Raw genomic sequence first — 22,904 nt, 5'->3', positions numbered from 1 at the left:
ATACACGCTTTGCACTTCACTTTCGGCATTAATTTCAAGCACAACATCATTTTGTGGATTTCCTTTCAACGATAATTACAACTTTACTTTTGGTGACGCTGGCCGGACAGACAGATTTTGGTGACTCGGTACCGACCATCTGCAATTGTCAAATTTGAGTGTTTCATGTCGGCGATTTAATTTCATTTTGATGTGTTGACCGCATTTTTGCCGTGTGGCAAGAGCACAGAGCGAACGCGGCTCGGATGCTGAGAAGATGTTGCTGATGATGCTGCTATTGTTGGCGTTGTTGTTAAAAAAAAGAAAAAAATGGGATTTTTGTTGACATACTTGTACATTAGTATGTGAATTTACTATTTTATATATACATACATATGTATATCTGCATGTATATATTTATACATACATAATTATTTGCAATGAAATTATTGCTCATGTACCCATATGTAGGTATGTGCAAATATATTTCATTTAATGCAGAGCTTGATTACATACATAAAGTACATAATACTATACATATGTATATAGTAAATATATATATAAATATATTCGTACATCTCGTGTTTTAGGGTGTATCCGCATGACATTTTGAAATCGCTCGCGGTGCTGCAATTTTCTGCCACAGAAATGGTTTATGTGCATGAAAAAATAAATAAATTTATATAACTGTCAAATTGTCATTCATGCAACGGTTAGATATTTAAACATAAAAGATGACATAATGATTATTATTTATTGCGTATTTATTGGTGAAATGGAATTTACCTCACACTTTATGCTGAGTCATGTTATTTTGTAAATAATTTTTTGTTTTAACTTTTTAATTAGTAAACACAAATTTATATATACATATGTAAACATGTATACATTGTATATATTTATGTGCTTATTGGCTATAAAATCACATTTTTTATGTGTCTTCAGTAGAAGTATACTAGATACTGCAGCAAAAACTTTATGACTTCAAACAGTAGAGATCTCATTACTGCTGTCACTTAGCAATCATTACAGTCGTAAATGTATTTGAAACGAACTAATTTATTTGCATAGCTGATTACGCTATTTTTAGTTTGCATAATGAAAGGTAGATTTATATGAGAACGGAAAATTGGCGAATAAAAATTTTTACAATGGATTAAAATGTCGAACAAAAACTTTGTCTCAAATTTGGTATTTCTAACTAAATTGCGTATGCGGAATCATTGCGAATGTTGGAAAGCCTTACAGTCATTCAGTTTTATTAAAAACACAAGCCTACGAATGGTACAAAACCTTCAAAGACAGTTGAGAGATCGTGTAAGGCATGCCTCGTTCTGGACGATCTTCGACCTCTTCAACTGATGAAAATAGTGCTTATAAATCGTCAGGCAAGTATTAGAGAAATGGCAAGAGAGCTCAACATATCTCGCGCGTCTGTCTGAATTTTGGTGAATATTTTGGGTATGAAATGCGTTCTTGCTCGACTCGTCTCGATAAAGGTGTTTTTTTTTTCAAACGAGTACCGTAAACATGTCTCTTTGGACATGCTTGATCGAGTGAATTCCGATCCCACATTCATGGAGAGCATTAAAACTGCGATGAGACATGGATTTATGAGTTTGACATGCAAACAAGTCAACAATCAATCGAAACCGCACCGAAACCAAATAAACCTCGCCGAAACCCCTCAAATCAAAGAGATGCATTATAAATTTGTTCCGGAGGTATAATCCATCAATAAGGAGTTCGTCGAAAATGGCCGGAATCGCGAAAGAACAATTCCCCATCGCATCAAGCCATGATTGTGACAGAAATTAAAGCTAAAAACGCAATGAATATTATTGATCAACCGCCGCATCAACAGACTTGACTTCGTGTGATTTTTTCTTGTTTCCCAAACTGAAACTGCTGCTTTGGGAACTCGTTTTCAGTAGATTGAAGGGATAAAATAAGATTCGTTGCATGAGTTGAAAACCATTCCAAAAAGTGCTTATGAAAAGTGTTTCGAAGACTGGAAAAATCGTTGGCATAAGTGTATTACTTCTAGTGGGGTTTACTAAGAAGGCTTGAATATAAATATTAATGAATAATGAAACATAAATTTTATTTACAATTTCCAGGTACTTTTTTGACACAATATATATATGAAAATATTTTTTGAAAATTTTAAAATAACTAATTTCGGGGATGGGACTGTATTTGTAATAATTTTTAATTTGCTCTGAACGATCGGATTGAAATTTTCACACGACTTTTGAGATAAATTGGCCAGTTCATGATGAAAGCACTAATATTTTTCATAATTTTTAAGCTATTCTGACGCATAAATTTTTTTTTTCACAAAGGACAGCTGTTGTTTTTGGTAAGCCAATATTTTTAATATTTGACTAATGCGATCACTATCTGCATTCACCTATAGTTATAATATTTTTTCATTTTTTTTTTTGATTTGAAATCATTTTACGCCGAAAAATCTGCTCACAATCAGAGGTCGGCTTTTTTCATAGGTCCTCATAAAGATCGGGTACGCGATCCAGGGAAAAATTATGTAAAAAATTTTCCAGATTATTAAAGTACAATAAAGTCTGGAAATCTAAATTATTTTTTTTTAAATTTTAAATAAAATATCTCTTTAAAAAATCATAAAAAAGTTGGTTTTTTGACATGCAAGTGAATATAATCACTTAAGCTAAGATCAACAGTTAACTAACGGAGCCAAATTAATGTTAACTTTATCATATATCCAAATAAAACCTGATAATTTTCGTATTTGAATTAATGAATTAAATATAAGTTTATATATACTCTAAGTTTGACCCACAATCAAACTTAGCAAAAGCCATAAGCCTTAAAAGGATCTGAGTTTAGCATAAGCTCTCGCAAATGGCTATGAAGGCTGTACAAATTTTGTTTCGTTTTTTATTTTATGTTCTAAAGTGCTTTTGGAACCTTTTGGAAAAGCACTTTACAAGTCCACATATTTCTGCTCTTGACTTTAGTTCATACCTTTCCTTTCAGAATTATTCTTGCTCCTTCCTATGAAATTTCTAACCTTTACCCTACTTTATTTAAATATTTTATATTACTTCATTATTTTATTTTTGTTTATTTATTTTACTTTATTGTTTTATTTTTGTTTATTTATTTTACTTTATTGTTTTATTTTTGTTTATTTATTTTACTTTATTGTTTTATTTTTGTTTTGAACACAACGCACAATTAACTTCATTCACCTTTCTCCTCCAATTGACACCCTTTCGGAATGTTTTCTTGCTTTTTAGCAAGCAAATAACAAATGCGTGTGAAAAAAGTGTCAAAGGCGCTAAAATATATAATGTTTGACTTGACAGTCACTTTGCTCGCAGATGAGAGCTGATTGCCTTATCAGTACCAAAATAACTTACTCATTACATATGTACATTAACACCTTTCCATTATGTCAGCAATTATGGTTTTACGACAATTACAACTGTACAACAAAAAGTAAAAACGCTAAAAAATCGAAAATCCATGCAACGCTTGTCACATTGACAGCCACGTTTGATGGATGTGTGTGTGTAGAAAATATACACTGCAACTATTGTTTGAACATTTTTGACAAAACGATGATAGTTGCTGCCGTTGCTGGCGATTTACAGCTGTCGATTGCTGCTGTCGATAGTGTGTGTAGGTGAAGTTGTTGTTTTTGGATTTTTTTCGTTACAGAGAGTTTTGATTGTCAATCGTGATCATTGTAGTTTTTGTTATTTCTATTGTTGTTGTTTTTGTTATTTCGAATGTTGTTGGTTTTGGTTATTTGTTTGTTGTTGGTATTATTATTGTTCTTGTTTTTGTTATTTCGGTTGTTGCTACTATTGTTATTTTTATTGTTGTTGTTATTTTACTTGTTGCACACTTGTAGTTGTTTTGTTATTTCGCTCCAGTTAGTGTTGTTGCTTTAGTTTCTGTTTTTTGTTGTTTTCCTGCAGTTTTTGCTTTCATTCCCCACACACACCGTTACTTGCTTTGCTTTTTTCACTGTCGCCTTTGTATAACAGTGTTTTGTCTACCTCAAAACGGTTGTCTCTTCATTTTTCGCATTTGTTGGTCACAAAAAAAACAACAACAATAAAAACAAATACCAAAATAAGTGAATGCCACCACATCCAATGCTGCAATGACTGCTGTTGTTATTTTATATTTTTTACAACAAAAATATCCACTGGCATTCCATACGCGTAGAGTATTGAAAAGCAAAAACAACAACAATAAATAAAACAGTAAGCATATAAGCGAAGAAAAGCTCATCGTCAGCCAAAAGGAAGCGTGTGGCTGCGAATGTAAAACAAAACAGCATGGCAAGGCCGTTGTTCAACAACAAAAATAACAACAATCACATATGACAGCTGCAACGACAGCAACATCACCATCACTTGCAATATTGCAACAACAACAAGCGTATATGATGCACAACTGGTGTATTTTGACAGCGTTTCGTCAGCGCGTTTTGTTGCCAGAGTTTTTTTTTGTTATTGTTGGACATAAACTTCTTCATTGTTGTTGCAATACACCTGTACTGTTGCAGCGGAATTTCGTATTTATCTTTATGCTTTTGTGGCTTGATGTATAAGGGCTTATAATTAGGTCCAAATCGCGGCGAAAATATATTTTATGATTTTTTATATTATTACCGTTAATTTGTGTTTATGCGTATGAAAGGGCAGCTCGAGTTGTAAGTCATTTTTGTAATTAAGTAATTCCTTTGCTGACGTCGCATGCAAGAAATTTCTGTTTAACTAATATACTTAAATATATATAGCTATAAATTATATTTATATATGTAGATATATATTATTTATATACAGTTACAAAGTTCAAACAGTTTGTAAGTAACGGCTATTATTAAATGCTAATTGCCATTGTCAATATATAATGTATGTCTTGTTTATAAAGCGTGGTATGACAGAGCGTATACGTAATAAGGAATGAGAACGCACTGTGAAACGATTGTTGATCGAGGCGAGTGACGAGTGAAGTTTTCGCGTTCGCAACTTTTATGATTTTTATAGCACTCTGTACCCCTGAGTTGGCCTAAATTTTGTTAAGGAATTGTGTTCACTTCATAAGGTACTGCTATAGGAAAATAAGTATTATGAGTATAGTATCAACACCGATTACCTAAATTTGATTTATACTATATATTTTTTTCTACAAGTTCTAATATTTTTATTTTTTTATATCAAAAGTAAACAAAAAAACATTTATCTTCTGTTGCACCGATTCTATAATACACTTCATATAAACATAAGATTCCTTACAAGAACTTTGTTCGACCAGTTTGTATGACAGCTAAATGCTATTGTGACTCGATCAGAACAATTTCTTCAGAGATTTCACGGTTGACTTGGACATTAATCCAGGTAAAATTTAATGAAAATATCTCATCAATTGAAAAAGTTTTCCATATATGTACTAGATTACGATCGTTCCGTTTGTATGGCAGCTTTATACTATAGTGCCTCGATCAGAACAATTTCTTTGGAGATTACACGGTTAACTTAGATAATACTCTATGCCAAATTTTGTGAAAATATCTCGTCAAATAAAAAAGTTTTCAATACAAGTACTTGATTCCCACCGTTCAGTTTGTATGGCAGCTACATGCCATAGTGGTCCGTTATCGTCCGTTCAGACAAAAAAGTTGCTTCTTGGATAAGAAAGGATGTTTGCAAATTTCAGAGCGATATCTCAAAAGCTAAGGGACTAGTTCACAAGAATAATAGAAATAGGAAGAACAATAAATAATTATATTTAAATTGCTTGCTAATAAAGCAGTGTTATATCAATCAATGAAATTCACACCTTTAAATACACATTGATAAAAAATCATATTTGCACCATTTGTTTCCTATTTCAGTCAAATATTTCATAATCACATTAAAAAAGGGCTACATTTAAAAATAATAAATGTATAATCACCGTAGATCCATTGAATGGGTAAATATACTTTCCATTTCATTCAGTTTCATTTTCACTCCACAAATTCGTTTTGGTGCTCAAAAAGCGGGTTTGCGCGACTTTAATTGTGGCAATGTGCCGCAACGAAGTTTATAGGCAAACGAAAATCGATCAATGTGTGAGTATATATCTATATATGTGTGCAAACATGTAGTGACAACAACAATAGGACTGCATGTATGTAAATGCTTATGTAAAAAAGTAAACACGTTTTGGCCATAGCGGCTCGCATGGCTCGTATGGTGACCAAAGAGGCGGCTTTCGGCTGGAGGCTGGCACTGAGGGCAGCGTTGGAACTGTGTTTTCGAACTTGAATGGCACATACATATAATATTATATGTTTTGGGTGACATGGTTACAAAGTTTTATCTGTGCGCATGTGTGTGTGTGTGTGTGCTTGTTGCATCAGGTGATCTCCTGCCTGATTTATAGGTCAAGTTGAATTGAATGGCCATTGCGGCACTTGGCACTCTTTTCTGTCGCTTCTTCTGCTTTTTATTTTTTTTTCTTCTTCTTTTATTTTTTCTTCTTCTTCTTTTATTTTTTCTTCTTCTTCTTTCTCTAACCTGCTCCTCCGTCTCTTCAAAAACGAGTTACTGCTTGAATTAAATGCCATTCAAAATATATACAGACACACAAACACTGCGCCTGAGTGACTCCAAACACTCGCTGTTGTTGTTGTCGCGATATTTGTTTGTTCGAATATTGGTGGACGCAACGAAATTAACATTCCAAAAAATAAAAAAATGCATAGTAAAAATGAACTTGAGTTGCGCTGCGCATTAATGCAATCATCGGTGGCGTCAAAGCTGCTGGGCTGCCGCTAAATGTTGCTGCAGCGATGCTGATCAGGCCGCCGTGAGTTTGGCACATATATATGCATGTATGTACCTGTATTGGCTCACGATGTCTCAGTGCGTGTGTTTACATTTACATTGGTGCATTTGTCTGTTGCTGGAGCTTGAAGACTGTCACTGAACTGACCCTACCTATCAGCAACCACATTCGCTTTGAGTTTGCTTTTTAATTAATTTTAACTTTTTTTAGTAATTGTTTTCACATTTAAACAGATTTTAAATATATTGAAACTCACAAAAAAAAATTTAAAAATTTTAAAAATTTTGAAATTTTTTTAAATATTTTTTTTTATATATAAATATTTTTTTAAATGTATTGTTATTCTAAATATATTGAAATTTACAAAAAAAAATATTTTTTCAAAACAAAAAATAAAAATTTTTCAAAATATTTTTTCAAAAAAAATTATAATTTTTCAAAATATTTTTTTTTTTAATTTTAATTTTTTTTTTTCAGATTTATTGTGACTTTGAATGTCATCGCTAATTATGTAATATCTTACAAAATCTATACGCTCAGTTGAAAATCGATATGCATTCCAAAAGCAAATATTATGCTATTACAGTAATAATGAAGCTTTGCATTTTGTTTGCATTTGTTTTTTTTTTTAGCTTCATGTACATACGCTTAAAATTTTCGTTTATTAATTACTTGAATCTTTTTTTCTCCTGCATTTCATTTTTGATTTGCCTGTTTGCTCTGCTTCGCGCTCTCTTCATTTATGCCGAAATCTTTGCAAGGCAGTTGTTGTTGTGTTTAATGCTGCGGAACGAAATGTGAACGCCAGCAAATCAATGTGAACTATCAACAGCCGGTTTTTCTGGTGAATACAGGCAAACATGCATACTTACATACATACATGTATATTCACATACGTACTTACTTATGACAGCAAAAGGTGCACAGGAGCGCTGACAAGAGCAAAGCAGGCAGGAGAGTGAATTTGCGTAATTTAAACAATAGACACATGCACACATACATATCTATATACAAACAGACATACATAATCGTAGCTGAATATGTACCTTGCAGTGATGCATGGTCGCGCATAAAAGTGCTCATATACATACATACGTCTTTATTTGCTCATATGCGTACTTGTCTGTATGTATTCACAGAAATTATTCACTAATCTAAACGACCTGTTTTATTTATTGTTGTTGTGTTTTATTATTTATTGCCGTTGTTTGCTTTTCTTCACACTACAAATTGTTTTTATGCGATTTTCACTGTTTTGTGTCATATATTTGTATTGAAGTTGGTGGGTCAAGTTGAAATGCAGTGAGCGCCAATTTTGTGTGGCATCTACAAACGATTATGTTAAACTTGCAGCTTTCAAATGGAGTAAGTTATAAGAATGTGTTGGATGATGGATGCTTTCATGATACAAATGTAAACTAAAATGGCTCATTTCCAGCCAATGGGTGAATAACAGCAGCAAAAAAGTATCCAGGTAGCATCACACCTCGTATGAAAAACTGCTTTATTTGACAAGATATATTTTTGACATTTTATATGGCTTATTCTCCCAGGCAACGTTATAATCTGTGAAGAAATTTTTTGGATCACACCACTATAGCTTATAGCTGCCAAACAAATAGGTCATTCAAATCAAGCTCTTATATGGAAAACTTTTTTGTTTGACAACATTTCTTCACAAAATTTGGCACAGTTTGTTGTCTAAAACAACGCTACTGTCTCAGAATATATTTTTCAGTTGGGGGCAGTACAGCATATAGCTCTCGTACAAACTGACGGTTCAAACTTAAGCCCTTGTATGGCGAACTTTCTTATTTGACAAATTATCTATAGCATATAGCTGTCATAGAAACTGATCGATTCAGTCAAGTTCTTTGACGAAAAATTTTTTTAATTGACTAGATCACTTCATCAAATTTGGCACAGATTAACCTCTAAGGCAACACTACTATATCTGAACAAAATATTCAGATTGGATCACTATAACTTATAGCTGTCGTACAAACTGGTACATCAAAATCAAGATAAAGAACATGTTGTACCATTTATGCTATAAGAAATGCATTTGTTAAAGGTATTACAGCTTCGGTGCAGTCAAAGCTAACATATTTATTTTGTAGTAAATTAGTTTTTTTTTACTAAATTAAGTAAATGAAAATGTCTCAAGAAGATAAAATAATAAGACTTTCAATATTTAAAGGCATTTTTCTACGACACAGTTCACAGTTTGCACCATTTTCAACAGAAATGTTTCAAAAAGTCGTAAAAAGTATAAAAAGACCATCTCTAAGATATCTAATAAGAATTATTTCTTAAGAAGAACTATTATCATTATTAATTTTTTTAGAAGAAAAATTAATAAATTTTATATTCTACCCTAGAACATTGATCTCATAATAGCTCAGAGCTTCGTAGCCTCTAATCTTCATATAACCTCAATTTCTCTCTTATGAAAGAATACAGTGTGTGTTACATATAATTTCTATAGAATAATCCCTTTGTAATTGTATTAAAGTCTTATTATTATAAAGTGTATGTATTATTGTATATTAAAAGGAAGTACGGAGCTAAAACCAAGCAAAATGTTACTCATACGCACTGCCGGCTCAACATTACTACATATCTAGTTCAGTATTCAAGTTGATAAAGTGCAAGTTTTGCGCATAAAAGTTCAAATTTCTTTTAAACTTTTTATTATACAAACATAACGAACTTCATATATGCTATATACTACATCAGTATATATCTATATTTGGTTTCATACCAATTTTCATACATTTCATATAACTGGCTTACACTTCCACTCATAAACCATACACCGGGAATGTGAATGGCTTACATTGTGTGTGCATTGTAACGTGCAACACATTGTCCTTCTGAGTGTCAGCATTGCATAGACAACAAGAACAAAAACAACAACTCAACTGCAGCATGCATGGAAGCACGCATGCGCGCAATGGCAACATGTTACGTTTTGTAATTAGGTCAAATGCACATTTTGGTTGTAATATGAACGTAAGAGCGCAAAAACAACAAAAAAAGTAAACAAAGCCAAAAGACAGCAAATCATCCGCTCGTGGTAAGCAAGAGAACGTTGTCCACAAATTAATGTGCACACATGTATGTATGCATATAGCTACTATGTAGTGGAGATATGTGGCAAGCACATGCCAACGAAGGCGGTGCATTACAGCATGGCTACAAACAACGGCGTTAAAATATGGAAAAAACTACCGAAAGTAATTAGTGCAAATGTGCGCATGCGCGCCGCCTGTCCGTATGATTTGTGTGCTTGCGGCGCTGGTACTGCTGCTGCTGCTTGGCTTTGTCACTGCCACTCACCCAATGGTCAATCGTCGCTCAGCAGCACGAAAAGCCACCGCGCGCTGAGCGTTGAAATATGTGATTGCGCTTGCCGCTTGCTACTTGCCACCACTGCCACACTTAATGGCTGCTTGCGGTTGCAATAGGCGCCTTGGCGCATTTAATTGTAAGGCGGGTAATTATTGTCAGCACGTTGTTTTTGCGTTTGCGATTTAGTGGCGCATTTTTCACGCTTTGAATTGTTACACTCAGGCGCAGCGAGTCGGAGAAGCTTCAAAACTTTTCATACTTTATGAGCGCATAATTCACAGCAAATGGTTTGTGGTACACCACATGGGTGTATTATGCTAATTTATGAGCTGTTAAATGATGGAATGATTAAATTTGAAAAAAGAAAAATAAATAATACTTTTTGTAATGAAAATGGCAGTAAATAAGATGGTTTTGAATAAGAAAATAATATAAACAAATATTAAAGTAATTTTTTTTTTGCAAAATGCAACGCTGCTCATATAGGATTTTATACACTAAAAAAAAGACATTAAGTTTGCTACAAAGTTTGTAGCTTACAGAAGGAAGCGTCGAAAACCATCTAATGTAGTCAATTTAACCATGTTTGCCTGTCGATATAGTTCCTCAGTTTTTCAGTTATCGATCTAAAATTTGGCACACATTATTTTCTCTCCAAGTAGCTGTTGTTTTATTGGAACTGCCGATATTGGACCACTATAGCGTATAGCTGCCATACAAACTGAACGATCGGAATGAAGTGCTTGTATGGAAAACTTTTGCAATTAAGGAGATATCTTCAGGAAATTTGGGGCGGATCATCATCTTAAGGAATTATGTAATATCTGTAAGTGTTTGTATGGAAAACTTTTACATTTAACGGGATACCTGCAGGAAATTTCGCGTGAATTATTATTTAAGACAGTAATGTAATATTTGAAGAAATTGTTCAGATCGGATCACTACAGCGTATAGCTGCCATACAAACTGAACGATCGGAATGAAGTGCTTGTATGGAAAACTTTTGCAATTAAGGAGATATCTCCAGGAAATTTGGGACGGATCATCGTCTTAAGGAATTATGTAATATCTGTAGAAATTGTTTAGATTGGACCACTGCGGCATATAGCTGCCATGCAAACCGCATGATTCAAATAAAGTGCTTGTATGGAAAACTATTTCAGTTAACGAGATATTTGCAGGAAATTTGGCATGGATCATTATGTATGATGCAGTGATGCAATGTCTGAAGAAATTGTTTAGATCGGATTATTATAACATATAGCTGCCATACAAACTGACCGTTCAAAATCAAGTTCTTATAAGAAAACATTTTTGTAGAGGGTATTGCTTCGGTGCAACCGAAATTAACAATCTTTCGTTTTTTCTAATTTTATTTATTTTTTAATTTTTTTTAAGTTTTTTTATTCTCTGCCATTAAAGCATTGTCAGTTCTGCACTTAAGCAAATTATTGAAACAAATTCTCATTGCTAGTTTGTCGCTTCAATGAAATTGCATTAACTCAATTCTTCACATAATTCCATTACACACATGTAAAAAATATCGACAAAATGCAGCCACAAGTTTTTAATTTAACAACAAGCAATTTATTAAAGCTGTGTGTGGGCCCTGAACTGCAGACGCTTGACTTATGTACTGTGTTTTTTTGTAGAATTCGCCAAGTCATCTAATTCAATGCTTTCTTTTGTTAAAGTAAATTATGTTTTTTCCACAATTACTTATCTTCGCATCAGCAGTATACAAGCATATATGTACATATATAGAAACATTTGAAAAATTTCCAATAAAATCAATGACATGCACTTTTGGCGTAAATATTTAGTAGACAATATACTAATGTAGCTGGAACTTAGCTGGTGACTTTACAAAAAAAAAAAAAATATAAAAACTTTAAATTTTTATATTTATTTATTTTCAAAATTCCATAATGACATGTTAGAACACACATATACACAAGCAACACATCAACCCACAATCAACTAATATTATTTTCAGCAACAATAAAGCAAAAAAATGCCATAAATTCATAGTGTTGTTGTTTTTGTGCTATTATTATAGGTTTTTGACATTTTTTATTCACATATGTGACCAATATCGGACTGACCTTCTCATCAAGTGCCAAGTGTCGATGCGTTGATTGGGCACTTCAACAAAAATACGAACAAAGTCATTCACATTTGTGGCATAAAAGTGCGATTAAAAGTCAATGCTGATAGTTTGTTGTCGTATTTGGTGCTACCGATTGGCCATGGCGGGGGGTTGTTGTGGGGATATTTAATACATATATGCGCTCATAAAATAATATGTCTACAACCGCTTAACGCCTACACCAATATAATGACACATGTGTGCATAATTAAGAAGGTTTTTGGCATTTTCTAGTAAAACCACTACAACGGGCAAGCGCCAATTTATTTATAACGGTTTTTGTAGCACAAACAAGTGGTTAACTTTGCGGAAATGATTGGCGCAAAAGTCGCATCAATCGCGTTAGCCACGACCAATTTTGTAAAATTGAAGGAGAAATGTCTTAAAATACGCAGCTTCTTTATGTTTACTACTTGTTAGGTTATGTCACACATTTGGAGGTTATGTTGGATATTTGTTTGTGTTTTCATTTCGTTCTAAGCCTAAAAAATCACATTCGAGGTTATGTTGAGCGCAACTAATTAGCATTCAATTTGAGAATATTGGCTGTTTTGCTGACGTCACGTTTTGCTTCCTATAAAATGTAAAAACAGATGTGAAAATTCGTTATTTTTTGAAGAAAAATATCGATTAAAATACCGAACCGTTTTTGGCATTTCGCACAGCTGAATTTAAATACTAGAAAACTAAGCATAATACTAGAAAAAGATATTTGGAGATAAGAATATTTTTTAAATATCGAAAAACGTAAGGATAAAGTATCGGAACTTATCGTAAGTATCGATAATTTTAACAAAAAACGATAAATAAAAATTTCTCGTGAACATAAAAACACCAAAAAATAAAATAAAATTGCTAGATCTAAACTGAAAACATCATTAAGATGACTCAATATTAAGAAAATATCGATAATATCGATAAATATCGAAATTTTGTTTTTACTTTACTTTATCGATAAAATATTTGGCAGATATGACACAACTTTTTTTGGGACATAATACTGTCAAATATTGATAATATCGATAAATATAAAAATTTCTGATTTACTACACTTTTCGACAAGAAATTTATTGGACTTGTCGTATAGCTGATTATAAATACTAGACAAGTTAATTAAATACTAGAAAATAGTAATTCGAAGGGATAATACTTTAGTAATAGATAAATGTATCGAGCGTTATCATAACTATCGATAGTTTTAACAAAAGTTATCGTTAATTTCGTCTTGCAAACTCACAAAAGATAAATAGAAAGTTCTCATGAACAAAACACTTTAAAAATATCGATAACTAAAATACGAATATATCGATAAGTTAGCCAAATAATAAGAATATATGAAAAAAACGGAAATTTTTCAAATGTCGATAAAAATATCGGTAAATATAGAAATTTCTGTTAATGATAATTTTACAAAATAATAATAAAATATGATAAAAATTTTTCCAGCATAGAAAACTTTCAAATGACGATAATATTTCCGTATTATCGATAAATATCGAAATTTATCGCATACTATATAAGAAAAATCTTAGTGAAGTTTGGTAAAATTTTATAAAAATATCACAAAAATATGCTCGAAAGCATTAAACTTTAAAATATCGCTAAACAAATAAATATTTCAGTCTTCAAACACATAAACTTTAACTCGATTTATTTTACTCACTTTAACCACCTCCCACTGTAATGGATATAAAGCACTCATTTTGTCAGCGATAAGCACGTATATTATTTGGTTTTTTGTTGTTTTGTATATGTAAGTGACAACGAACATACATGAACATCAGATAAGGCAAAAGTTCTGCTGATAAGCAATTTCACTAGAGAGGGGATGTCGCAAGGTAGCGAGCTTTTTTTTAGAAATATAACTTTCTGCTACTTTGGCACGAATTTCTTCCGAAATAAATTTGCACTAAACACTTGCAACAATGCTCCACAAAGCGACTTTCCTTCACTTTCATTGTCAACACCAGCTGTTGCTTCACCAGCGACTTTCAATTTTGCAAGCAAAGGTTTGCATTTACAATTCCGTTTTTGTTGCTGCTTTTTTGATTTGCACTTGTACAGCACTATACACTTTGATATACATATGTATGTATATATATTTATATGCATATAAGGTAGTTTTAATGAGCGTATTGCATTGCTTGCAAGGTCATATCGGCGATTCGCTGCACCATACACAACACCGCGTCAGCTAACCACCGACCAAACTGAGCACCCAGTGACCAATTGACTGACGGATGCATTTACCATGGATTTCATGGACTAACAGGCAATTATATGAATATATTGTATATGCATGTACATATGTGTTTATATATATATTTTGTTTTTGGTATTGTCTATATAGTTTTTTATTAGTAAATAACGGGTTTTATGGTTAGGCCGTATTTTTGTCGTCGCGTCCTCAGCGCACGCGACGAAATTATCGCCTACACATCACATGTGTTACTGTCGCACATATTCGCCTTAATAACTCGCCTGTGGCTCGCTCACATAGTTATCGCAATTTATCATAAAACAATTAAGTCGATTATATCAACCCCCTCTACCAACTCAGCACAACAAACCGTTCACTGTAGGTGTTAGGCCGCGTAGCCTTATCTCTTCTTCTAGGCTTTTTTTATAATTTTTCTAATTATTACTCGCTAAGTATTTATTAAGTAGAGCACAGCTGGAGAGTGTTGCGTGCTCGCTGAAGAGAGTAAAAACGGTAAATATGTTACATATTGCCTTTGAAGCGGAAAAATATTCACGTGTAGCCTATATAGTAGAGTTGCCAATATTTTTTTATATTTTTTTCATGTTGTTTTTTTTTGCAAATAATACATATTGTATAATAATCTAAATTACACATACACATATAAATATATAACGTAATAGATAACGCAAATTCTTGATTTCCATTCCATTTTGACTTCTCTGGAAAAAATGAAAACAACAAAGCGGCGAACAGTTGCTGTGCTGTACGCTGCACTCAAATTGTCTGATTAAAAGTTTTATTACATAATTGCTGCCATTGCATTCTGGCGGCAGCGCTCGCCAACTGGGCGGCTAATTAGCGCGCGTTTGAATGCCGTCTGTGGGCTGTCGCTGTTGTGGCTTGTTGACGGCGCGCGCGTCGCACACAGCGAGTGCGTCTTGGTCATATTCTATTTACACTGTTATTTTATTGTTATTATTTTGTAATAATAATATTTTTTTCTACACGCAATAGCTGCATTGGCATTTTTTTCTCGGAAACATTCGAATCATGCAACGTAATAGATCTTTTTGTGATATGATAACGAGGAAGTAATAATTGTAAGCAAGATTGTTGAAAAAATCCAAAAGATATTTTTTATAAAAAATGTTTATTGCTAAGCAATATTTAACATTTTCGCTATAAATTTGCATTTTTAATTGGATGTAACTTGAGGAAAGCTGGAATACAAATTTGGAAAATATGGAGAATATGTCGTTTGGGATTATTATTAATGATAAAAGTGTTATTTGAAGTAGTTGCTATGCAATCATATACTATACTAAGGGCCTGAGAAATTACGATAGGGTTTTATGCCATTAGAAAGTAGAGATTTCAACAAGCATGAAGACTTAAAAAAGAATATGATTTTCTGGTGTAAGAAATTTCGATTAAAAATTCGGTTACAACCGTTTTTAATCCTTAAAAATTCAACCACGCTCTTTCCTTCCTCTTTCCGACCTCAAATCGCTGGCAACCCATTTTTCTTTTATTTTTGATATTTTTTGTTTCGTATCCAATAATTTTCATTCAACTTTTTCTTTTTAAACAGTATCTACCGTAGCCTAGTTAATTACATATTCTATACATATAATCTCCCATCTTTTACTGTGCTTTAAAACTCGTTGTTGAGTTTCCGTTTCAACACAGATTATTTTCCACAGTAAAAATACATTTTTATACGCCGTAAGCATAAACTCGATTGTGTAATAAGAAAATGAAAAATATATTCAGTCAATTTGGAGCAAAACTAAAAAAATGCTAATTCGAACAGTGTATATTTACATGGAATCTTCAGTCATCAAAAAAATGCAGAGAAAGGTCAAGGCGGCTGGTTTGTGGAAAGAGGTCATGGTCAATGTGTATTCGATTTATTTAAGACACACGCAATATATTTTACTACTAGAGTTGCAGCTTCAGCTCAGAATTGAGGAAAGTTGGTTAAAGAGAATATATAAATATTAATATAGACATTAATATTAAAATATATGTTAAAATATATACATGGAAAACATATATGGAAAATTGAAATAGGAAAAATTTAAATTTGAGTTTGATGATTAACTGTTATTATAAAGCTGTTATAATATATGAAATAATGTAAACTTAAACAAAGAAAATTACTAATAAAAATACAAAAAAAATAATTAAAAATTATTTTTAAACAAAAAAATAAAAAAAAAAAAAAAATTTTTCTATTTATTTATGAATTGAGAATATAAAAAAAAACAAAGAAAATTAATAATGAAAGTGCCAAAAAAATTTAAAAAATATTTTAAAATAGTAATTTATTGAAAAAAAAAAATTAGAAAATTTATATATTGTAAATACAAAATAACAAAACAAAGAAAAAAATTACTAATGAAAATGCAAAAAAAAATTAAAAATTAAATTTAAATAACTTAATGAAAAAAATTGTAAATACAAAAAATAACAAAAAAATAAATTTAAAAAAATATTTTAAAATTATTTATTTTACAAATATTTGCTCTTCACTTCGCTCTATTAAAAGTATTATATGCACAACTATTAAAAATTCCCTTTTCTGTATTTATTGTTTACACTAAAATTTGTTAGGAATATTAAAAATATGGATCAAACCATACGAGTGTTAATAAAAAGTAGGTCAAATATGAAAATTTTACAATAAAAAACTCAAAATTACTTTCATATGTAACAATTCAATTTTAGGGCAGCAATAAACCCCAAAAAAATAATAAAAATAATTTGCACCTAAAATTGATACATTATGATTTGCTAATACATATTGATTAAATATATGAGCATAGAGTATATATATTTGTATACAAACGCTTATACAGCTGGCAATGTATTTGTATATAATTGTGCTGTGTCTACAGCTATCTCGTTAATGACCGAATTTGACACCTCGACATGCATTTTGAGTGTGTGACTAATGGATTTCGAATATAATTTGTAATAAAATGTGAAAAAATTCGTAATAAAAATAATAAAAATATGAAAACTAAAATTAAGACGCTATAAAATATTGGCAAATGGACTTTTTGATAGAGAAACATACATATGTATATAAAGACAAAAAAAAAACAAGTTTGTTTAACAGGAACAAGATAATTTAAAAAGCATGAAAAATAAAAATAAAAAAATTTAAAAATAAATGGTTAGTTGGTTGAAGTGTACATAAAAAAATATGTTTTTTAATTTTTTTTTATATTTAATATATTTTATTTTTTAATTTTAATATTATAATTGTTTTTTATTAATTAAATTTATTAATTTTTTTACTTATTATTTTTAGTTTCATTTTTTAATTTTTAAAATTTTTTATATATACATATGTAAATATTATTTTTTAATTAGTTTAATTTTGTTTCTAAACCTTTTTAAAACTTATAACTTTTTTTAAATATTAATAATAGTTATTGTTATTCAAAAAAACTACTCCAAACGCTTTGTTTTTGCATAAATTTAATTTAAAAAAATTATTTAATTAATTAAAATTAATTTTTTTAATTAATTTTATTAATTAATTTATTAATTTTTTTAATTAATTTTATTAATTAATTTATTAATTTAATTAATTTTATTCATTAATTAATTTTTTTTACATTTTATATTTTATAATAAATTAAATTTAATTTTTTTAATTCTTTTAGTTTTTTTTTATTTATTTATTTTTGTTTTTTGTAGTAAATTTAATCTAATTTTTTAGTTTCTTTACCACTTTTAATTTATTAAATTTTATTATTTTTACTTTACTTTTTTATAATGTTTTTTAATAAGTTTTTTTTTTTTAATAAAAGATCTCTTCTACCAACTTATTGCAACTTTTTTACCTACAAACAGTATTGATATTAAACAAAAACTATTCTAACCGTTATTTTAGTACCTAAAAAATTATTTTTTAGTTTAACTTTTTTATTTTTTTTTTAATATTTGGTTTTTTATATCTTTATTGAAATGAAATTAATTTTATTTCTTAATCTTTTTAATTCTTTTAATTTAAAAAAAAAAATTTTGATGTTAATAATTTTTATAATTTTTTTTATAATATTTAATGCATTTTATTTTATTTGTCTTTAATTGTTTTTCAAATTTTTTTATACACTTTTTTATTATTTTTTATAATTTTAATATTTTTTTTTAATAAATTAAATTTTTTTTTTTTGGTATAAAAAATATTTCGTCCCAACTTTTGTATAATTGTTTTGCAGCTACTATTACTGTTAAAAAACCCTCTCTAAAACCGTTATTTTTGTGCTATACATCATTAACATTTTCCAAAAACTATTTGAAGAAGCATTGCAGCTTGCGACATTTTTCAATTTTCTATTAAATTGAAATAATTATTAGTCTAGCCATAGTATTTATTTATGTTTATGAATTGCTTTTGTGTTGCTTAGCAAGACCTCCAATACAGATCTGCACTGCAAGCATCAGCCGATCACACAGTTCATTTCATCTTCAGTCTCAACATTTTGCAATATGTATTTTTTAATATTAAATCTATGAAGAAGCCACAAACGAAACTTGTAAAACAACAAACACACGTACATACATACACAGACACAAAAACAAAAAATTTTACAAATCGAATGGAAAAGAGCGGGCAATAATATTGATGATGAAAAGGTTGTAAACGCAAAACAATGGTGAGCAGAGATGTAGCCGCCAGCCAGCCAGCAGATGAGTCCAAAGTCATCAATGCAGCAACAACAGCAACTGACCAATAATCAGCGCACAACTACAACACGGTTGCTAAGTTATCGAGTGAGCAAGTCGAACGCATAGCAATATCATCCGCTGCAGTTGATTTTGAATGTGGTTGCTGTTGTTGTTGCTGCTGCTGACTGCTTCTTTTTCTTGTTATTTCGATTTTGTAATTTGACCATGAATTTTTATTTCATGTTTTTCCCAGTTTCGATTTCTTCTTCTTCTTCTTGTTTTACACTTTTTTCTCAACTTTAGTGTTGTTTTTGTTTCTTCGATTTAAGCAGCCGCTTAGTATGCGTTTTATAGAGGAAATCGCAATGCACACACCACACCACGCCCCAATTCTACGGGCGCCCATTAAAGAATGCATAAATTTATAAATGCAGATGTATGTGTGTGTCTATCTGTGTGTGTTTGCAGAATTAATTATATGCAATTAAAAGCAACGCGGTGAAAACATGAAGTTCAACGGAAAAAAATCAAAAATAATAACAATGCTAATTTTATATTATATTATGTACATGTGTATGTCTGTATGTTTATTAATATGCATGTATGCATCATAAGACAAAATTCGCTTTCAGTCTAAATCATCTTCTGACCCAAATTCATAGCCGCCGTGAGACCTCCACGTGTAACACTCAACACTCTTGCCCTACATGTGAGGGACGGACGCTTGGTCAGTCGTTTTCTTTTTTGTTGCTTTATGTGTTTTTTGTCTGGCGACTTGCGAAAAGGGTGTGAGGGAACAGCGAAGAAGCAGTGGGAAAAGTGCTGGTTTTGCAAAATTTTGCAGACAACTTTTATTTCATTTTATATTATAATCTGCTGTCACATTTGTTGTTTTTGTTTAGCGTTGTTGTAGTATGAAATAAGTCACAATGAAAATAAAATAAATTTTTTGTTTTTATGGTTGTTTGGACAATGGATTTTGTGGATTTTCTCACATCGGAAAAGTTACGAAAAATATATTTTGTTTAAATTATATTATTTACATAACAAATTATAACGAAAATAGTTTTTGTTTTTTTTTTTTCAAGAAGACTTCAGTAGCTTGATTTAGGTTATGTTAGAGACTTTTAGTTACGCTTATTTTAATATTTTTTTATTATTTTTATTGGTTTGTAAGCAGGTAGAAGAGAGTGAGGTAAACATTTTACAAAATGTTTATTTAAATTAAAAATAATGGAAAATTAATTAACTAAAATTAATTAACAAAAAAAGTAATTAACACAAAAAAAATTAAAAATTAAAAAATTATATAATTTAACAGACAAAATTAAAGAAGTAGAAGCGATAATGAATATGTTCGAAATTTTTGAATCCTACAGAAAAAAACAGAACAACAAAAAATTATATATAGTATTAACAAAAGCTAAAAAATAAGAGCTAAACAATACTAATTTCACAAAAAATAAATAAAAAAAAATATATTTTAAAACTTATGACGCCTTTAGGAAACAAAAACAACTCAACAAAATAAAAATTTTCCAAAAAAAAATTTAAAAAAATTTGAACAATTTAAAAACTTTTGACTTTTTTAAGACAACAAAAAAATAGAAAAAAATTAAGTAAGTATTTACAAAAGCTAAAAGTTAATAATTTCACAAAAGTAAAATATAAAAAAAATTAAAGTATAACAATTAAAAAACTTATGATAATTATTCGAAAAACAGCAACAAAAATATTCGAAAATGCAAAAACAAATATTTAACAAAAAAATTTAAGATAATAAATAATTTAAACAATTATTAGTCCTATATTTCTAATAAATATTTCGTATATATTTTTACTTAATTATTGTTCCAGTTTATTAAAATTTTTCTAAAATTTATTTTTTTAATTAATTTTATTAATTTTTTTTATTTCAGTTTTTATTTATTATTTTACTATTCCCTTGAAATTTATCATTTTTTAAATATGTAAGATTTTTTTATTATATTTTTAATTACTTTTAATAAAGTTTGCTAAAAATTTTTATTTTTGTTTTTTTCATTTTTTTTAATTCTCTCTTATTTTATTTAAACTTAATTTCTCTTTCATTCTTTTATTTAAAGGTCTCCTAATATTTTATTAATAAATTTTACTTTAATATTAATAAATTTTATTTAAATTAATTTTATTTTTTTATACATTCATTTATCTTAATTTTTTTAAACATTTCCTAATTTATTGTCTTTTTATTTTGCTACAATTTATTCCACTTTATTATATTTCAACAATATAAAAATTGCTTTTTGTTATTTATTTTTATTTATACAAAAAAGTTGTTTTTATTAAAAAAATATTAAATAATTTGTTAAAAACATTTAATTTATTCATATTTGTTTTTTTTATTTTATTTTTACAATTTTTTTAATTTTAAAAATTTAAAAAAATTGTTAAAAATATTTAATTTTTTATACCATTTATTTTGTAATTATTTTTTTTTTTATTGAAAAAAATTTAAATAATTCATTTAATTAAGCAGAACAATAAAACACAACACTAAACTTACCATATTTTATGTTTTTTGTTGTTGTAAAGTTGATTTATGCAAATTTTCGCGCAAACAGATTCAAGGCGAAATTGAAATTATTGCCAAATAAGCGATGGCCAACAACTAATATCCAATGAAAATCGATGCTGCAGTTGAAACGTTGAGGAATGAGCTCGCTGAAATCCGTAATCCAGCACTTGGCGTCTTTCTTTGCTTAATTTTTAATAAAAAAATTTCCTAGAAGGTCACCACAGTACTCAAAATAGTTTTTTTTTATTTTATTTTGATTTGTACACACTGTTAATTGCTTTAAGTATATTTTTATTATTTATTATCCTTTTTGTAATTTTGAGAATCTTTTAATTTTCTTTTCATATATATTTATTATGTATTTCAAATTTTATTATTTTCCTTTTTTTGAAATTACTTGTTCAAATTGATATTATTAAACTGGTTAAAATAGCATTTAAACACACCGCGTAGTCTAATCCTTGCTGGCAACACTTTTCTGCTTATTTCACAACAAATTCAAATATTCTTGAAGGATATTTTACGACAATTTTAATTTTTGCAAAATTCTTTAGCAAATACTTAGTTATGCATGTATGTATTGTTAGCGCACCACCGGAAATGTTTACGTTTCCTTTTTGTTCGCCTTCAAAATCGGTTTCTAACACTTTTCAATCTTCGCTTTTGTTCCCATATATATACCAAGTATAATTTGTGACCATTTACATATGTATGAGTGTGTGTGTGTGTGTGACTCTATCCGTGCGTACGTATGTGTGTGTGCGTGTATTACCGTTGGCTACTGTCGAGCCATTCAACGTTTCAACGTTCCTACCAAAATCACTGAAATAAGTTCCAAATCGCGTCGTCACTTTACTTTTATATGGAGCGCGCACACACACTAAGCCTCAGTTTGAGCTTAGCGACGTATCATCATCGTGTCTCTTTGCCCGTACACTTCCAATATTCTGAGTGAAACGATCGACGACGACGAGTTTTGAGCGCACCGTTCATACACGCTCGCCGCTTCAATGCTCAACGCTTGTTGTAGCTGTACCGGTGAGTATGTGTGCACTTCCCGTCTACTTCCAGTCGGCGTTGGTCGGCGTTGCGCTCTGCAGAGCTCACAAACACACATGTATGCACAAGCTTACTTTACAATT

The 22,904-nt window shown here is 30.0% G+C and overlaps 1 protein-coding gene across 2 annotated transcripts in view; it reads right to left on the bottom strand.

Annotated features, from left to right (window-relative positions):
* LOC105223668 (elongation of very long chain fatty acids protein) overlaps nucleotides 1-22,600 on the bottom strand; it is a 57,150-nt gene extending 34,550 nt beyond the window's left edge. The window contains exon 1 of one of the 2 annotated variants that reach the window (XM_049449399.1): nucleotides 21,751-22,600. In XM_049449399.1, the coding sequence (XP_049305356.1) occupies nucleotides 21,751-21,753 (3 nt within the window). In that variant the 5' untranslated portion in view covers nucleotides 21,754-22,600. Of the gene's footprint in view, nucleotides 1-13,979; nucleotides 15,033-21,750 lie in introns of those variants that run through there. The other variant, XM_049449398.1, reaches the window with a different exon arrangement.
* Nucleotides 22,601-22,904: the final 304 nt, after the last annotated feature.

The sequence above is a fragment of the Bactrocera dorsalis genome, chromosome 2 (assembly GCF_023373825.1).
Source record: "Bactrocera dorsalis isolate Fly_Bdor chromosome 2, ASM2337382v1, whole genome shotgun sequence".
Taxonomy (NCBI): Eukaryota; Metazoa; Arthropoda; class Insecta; order Diptera; family Tephritidae; genus Bactrocera; species Bactrocera dorsalis.
The sequence above is the reverse complement of the archived record's forward strand: the minus strand, read 5'-3'. Positions and strand labels throughout refer to the sequence as shown.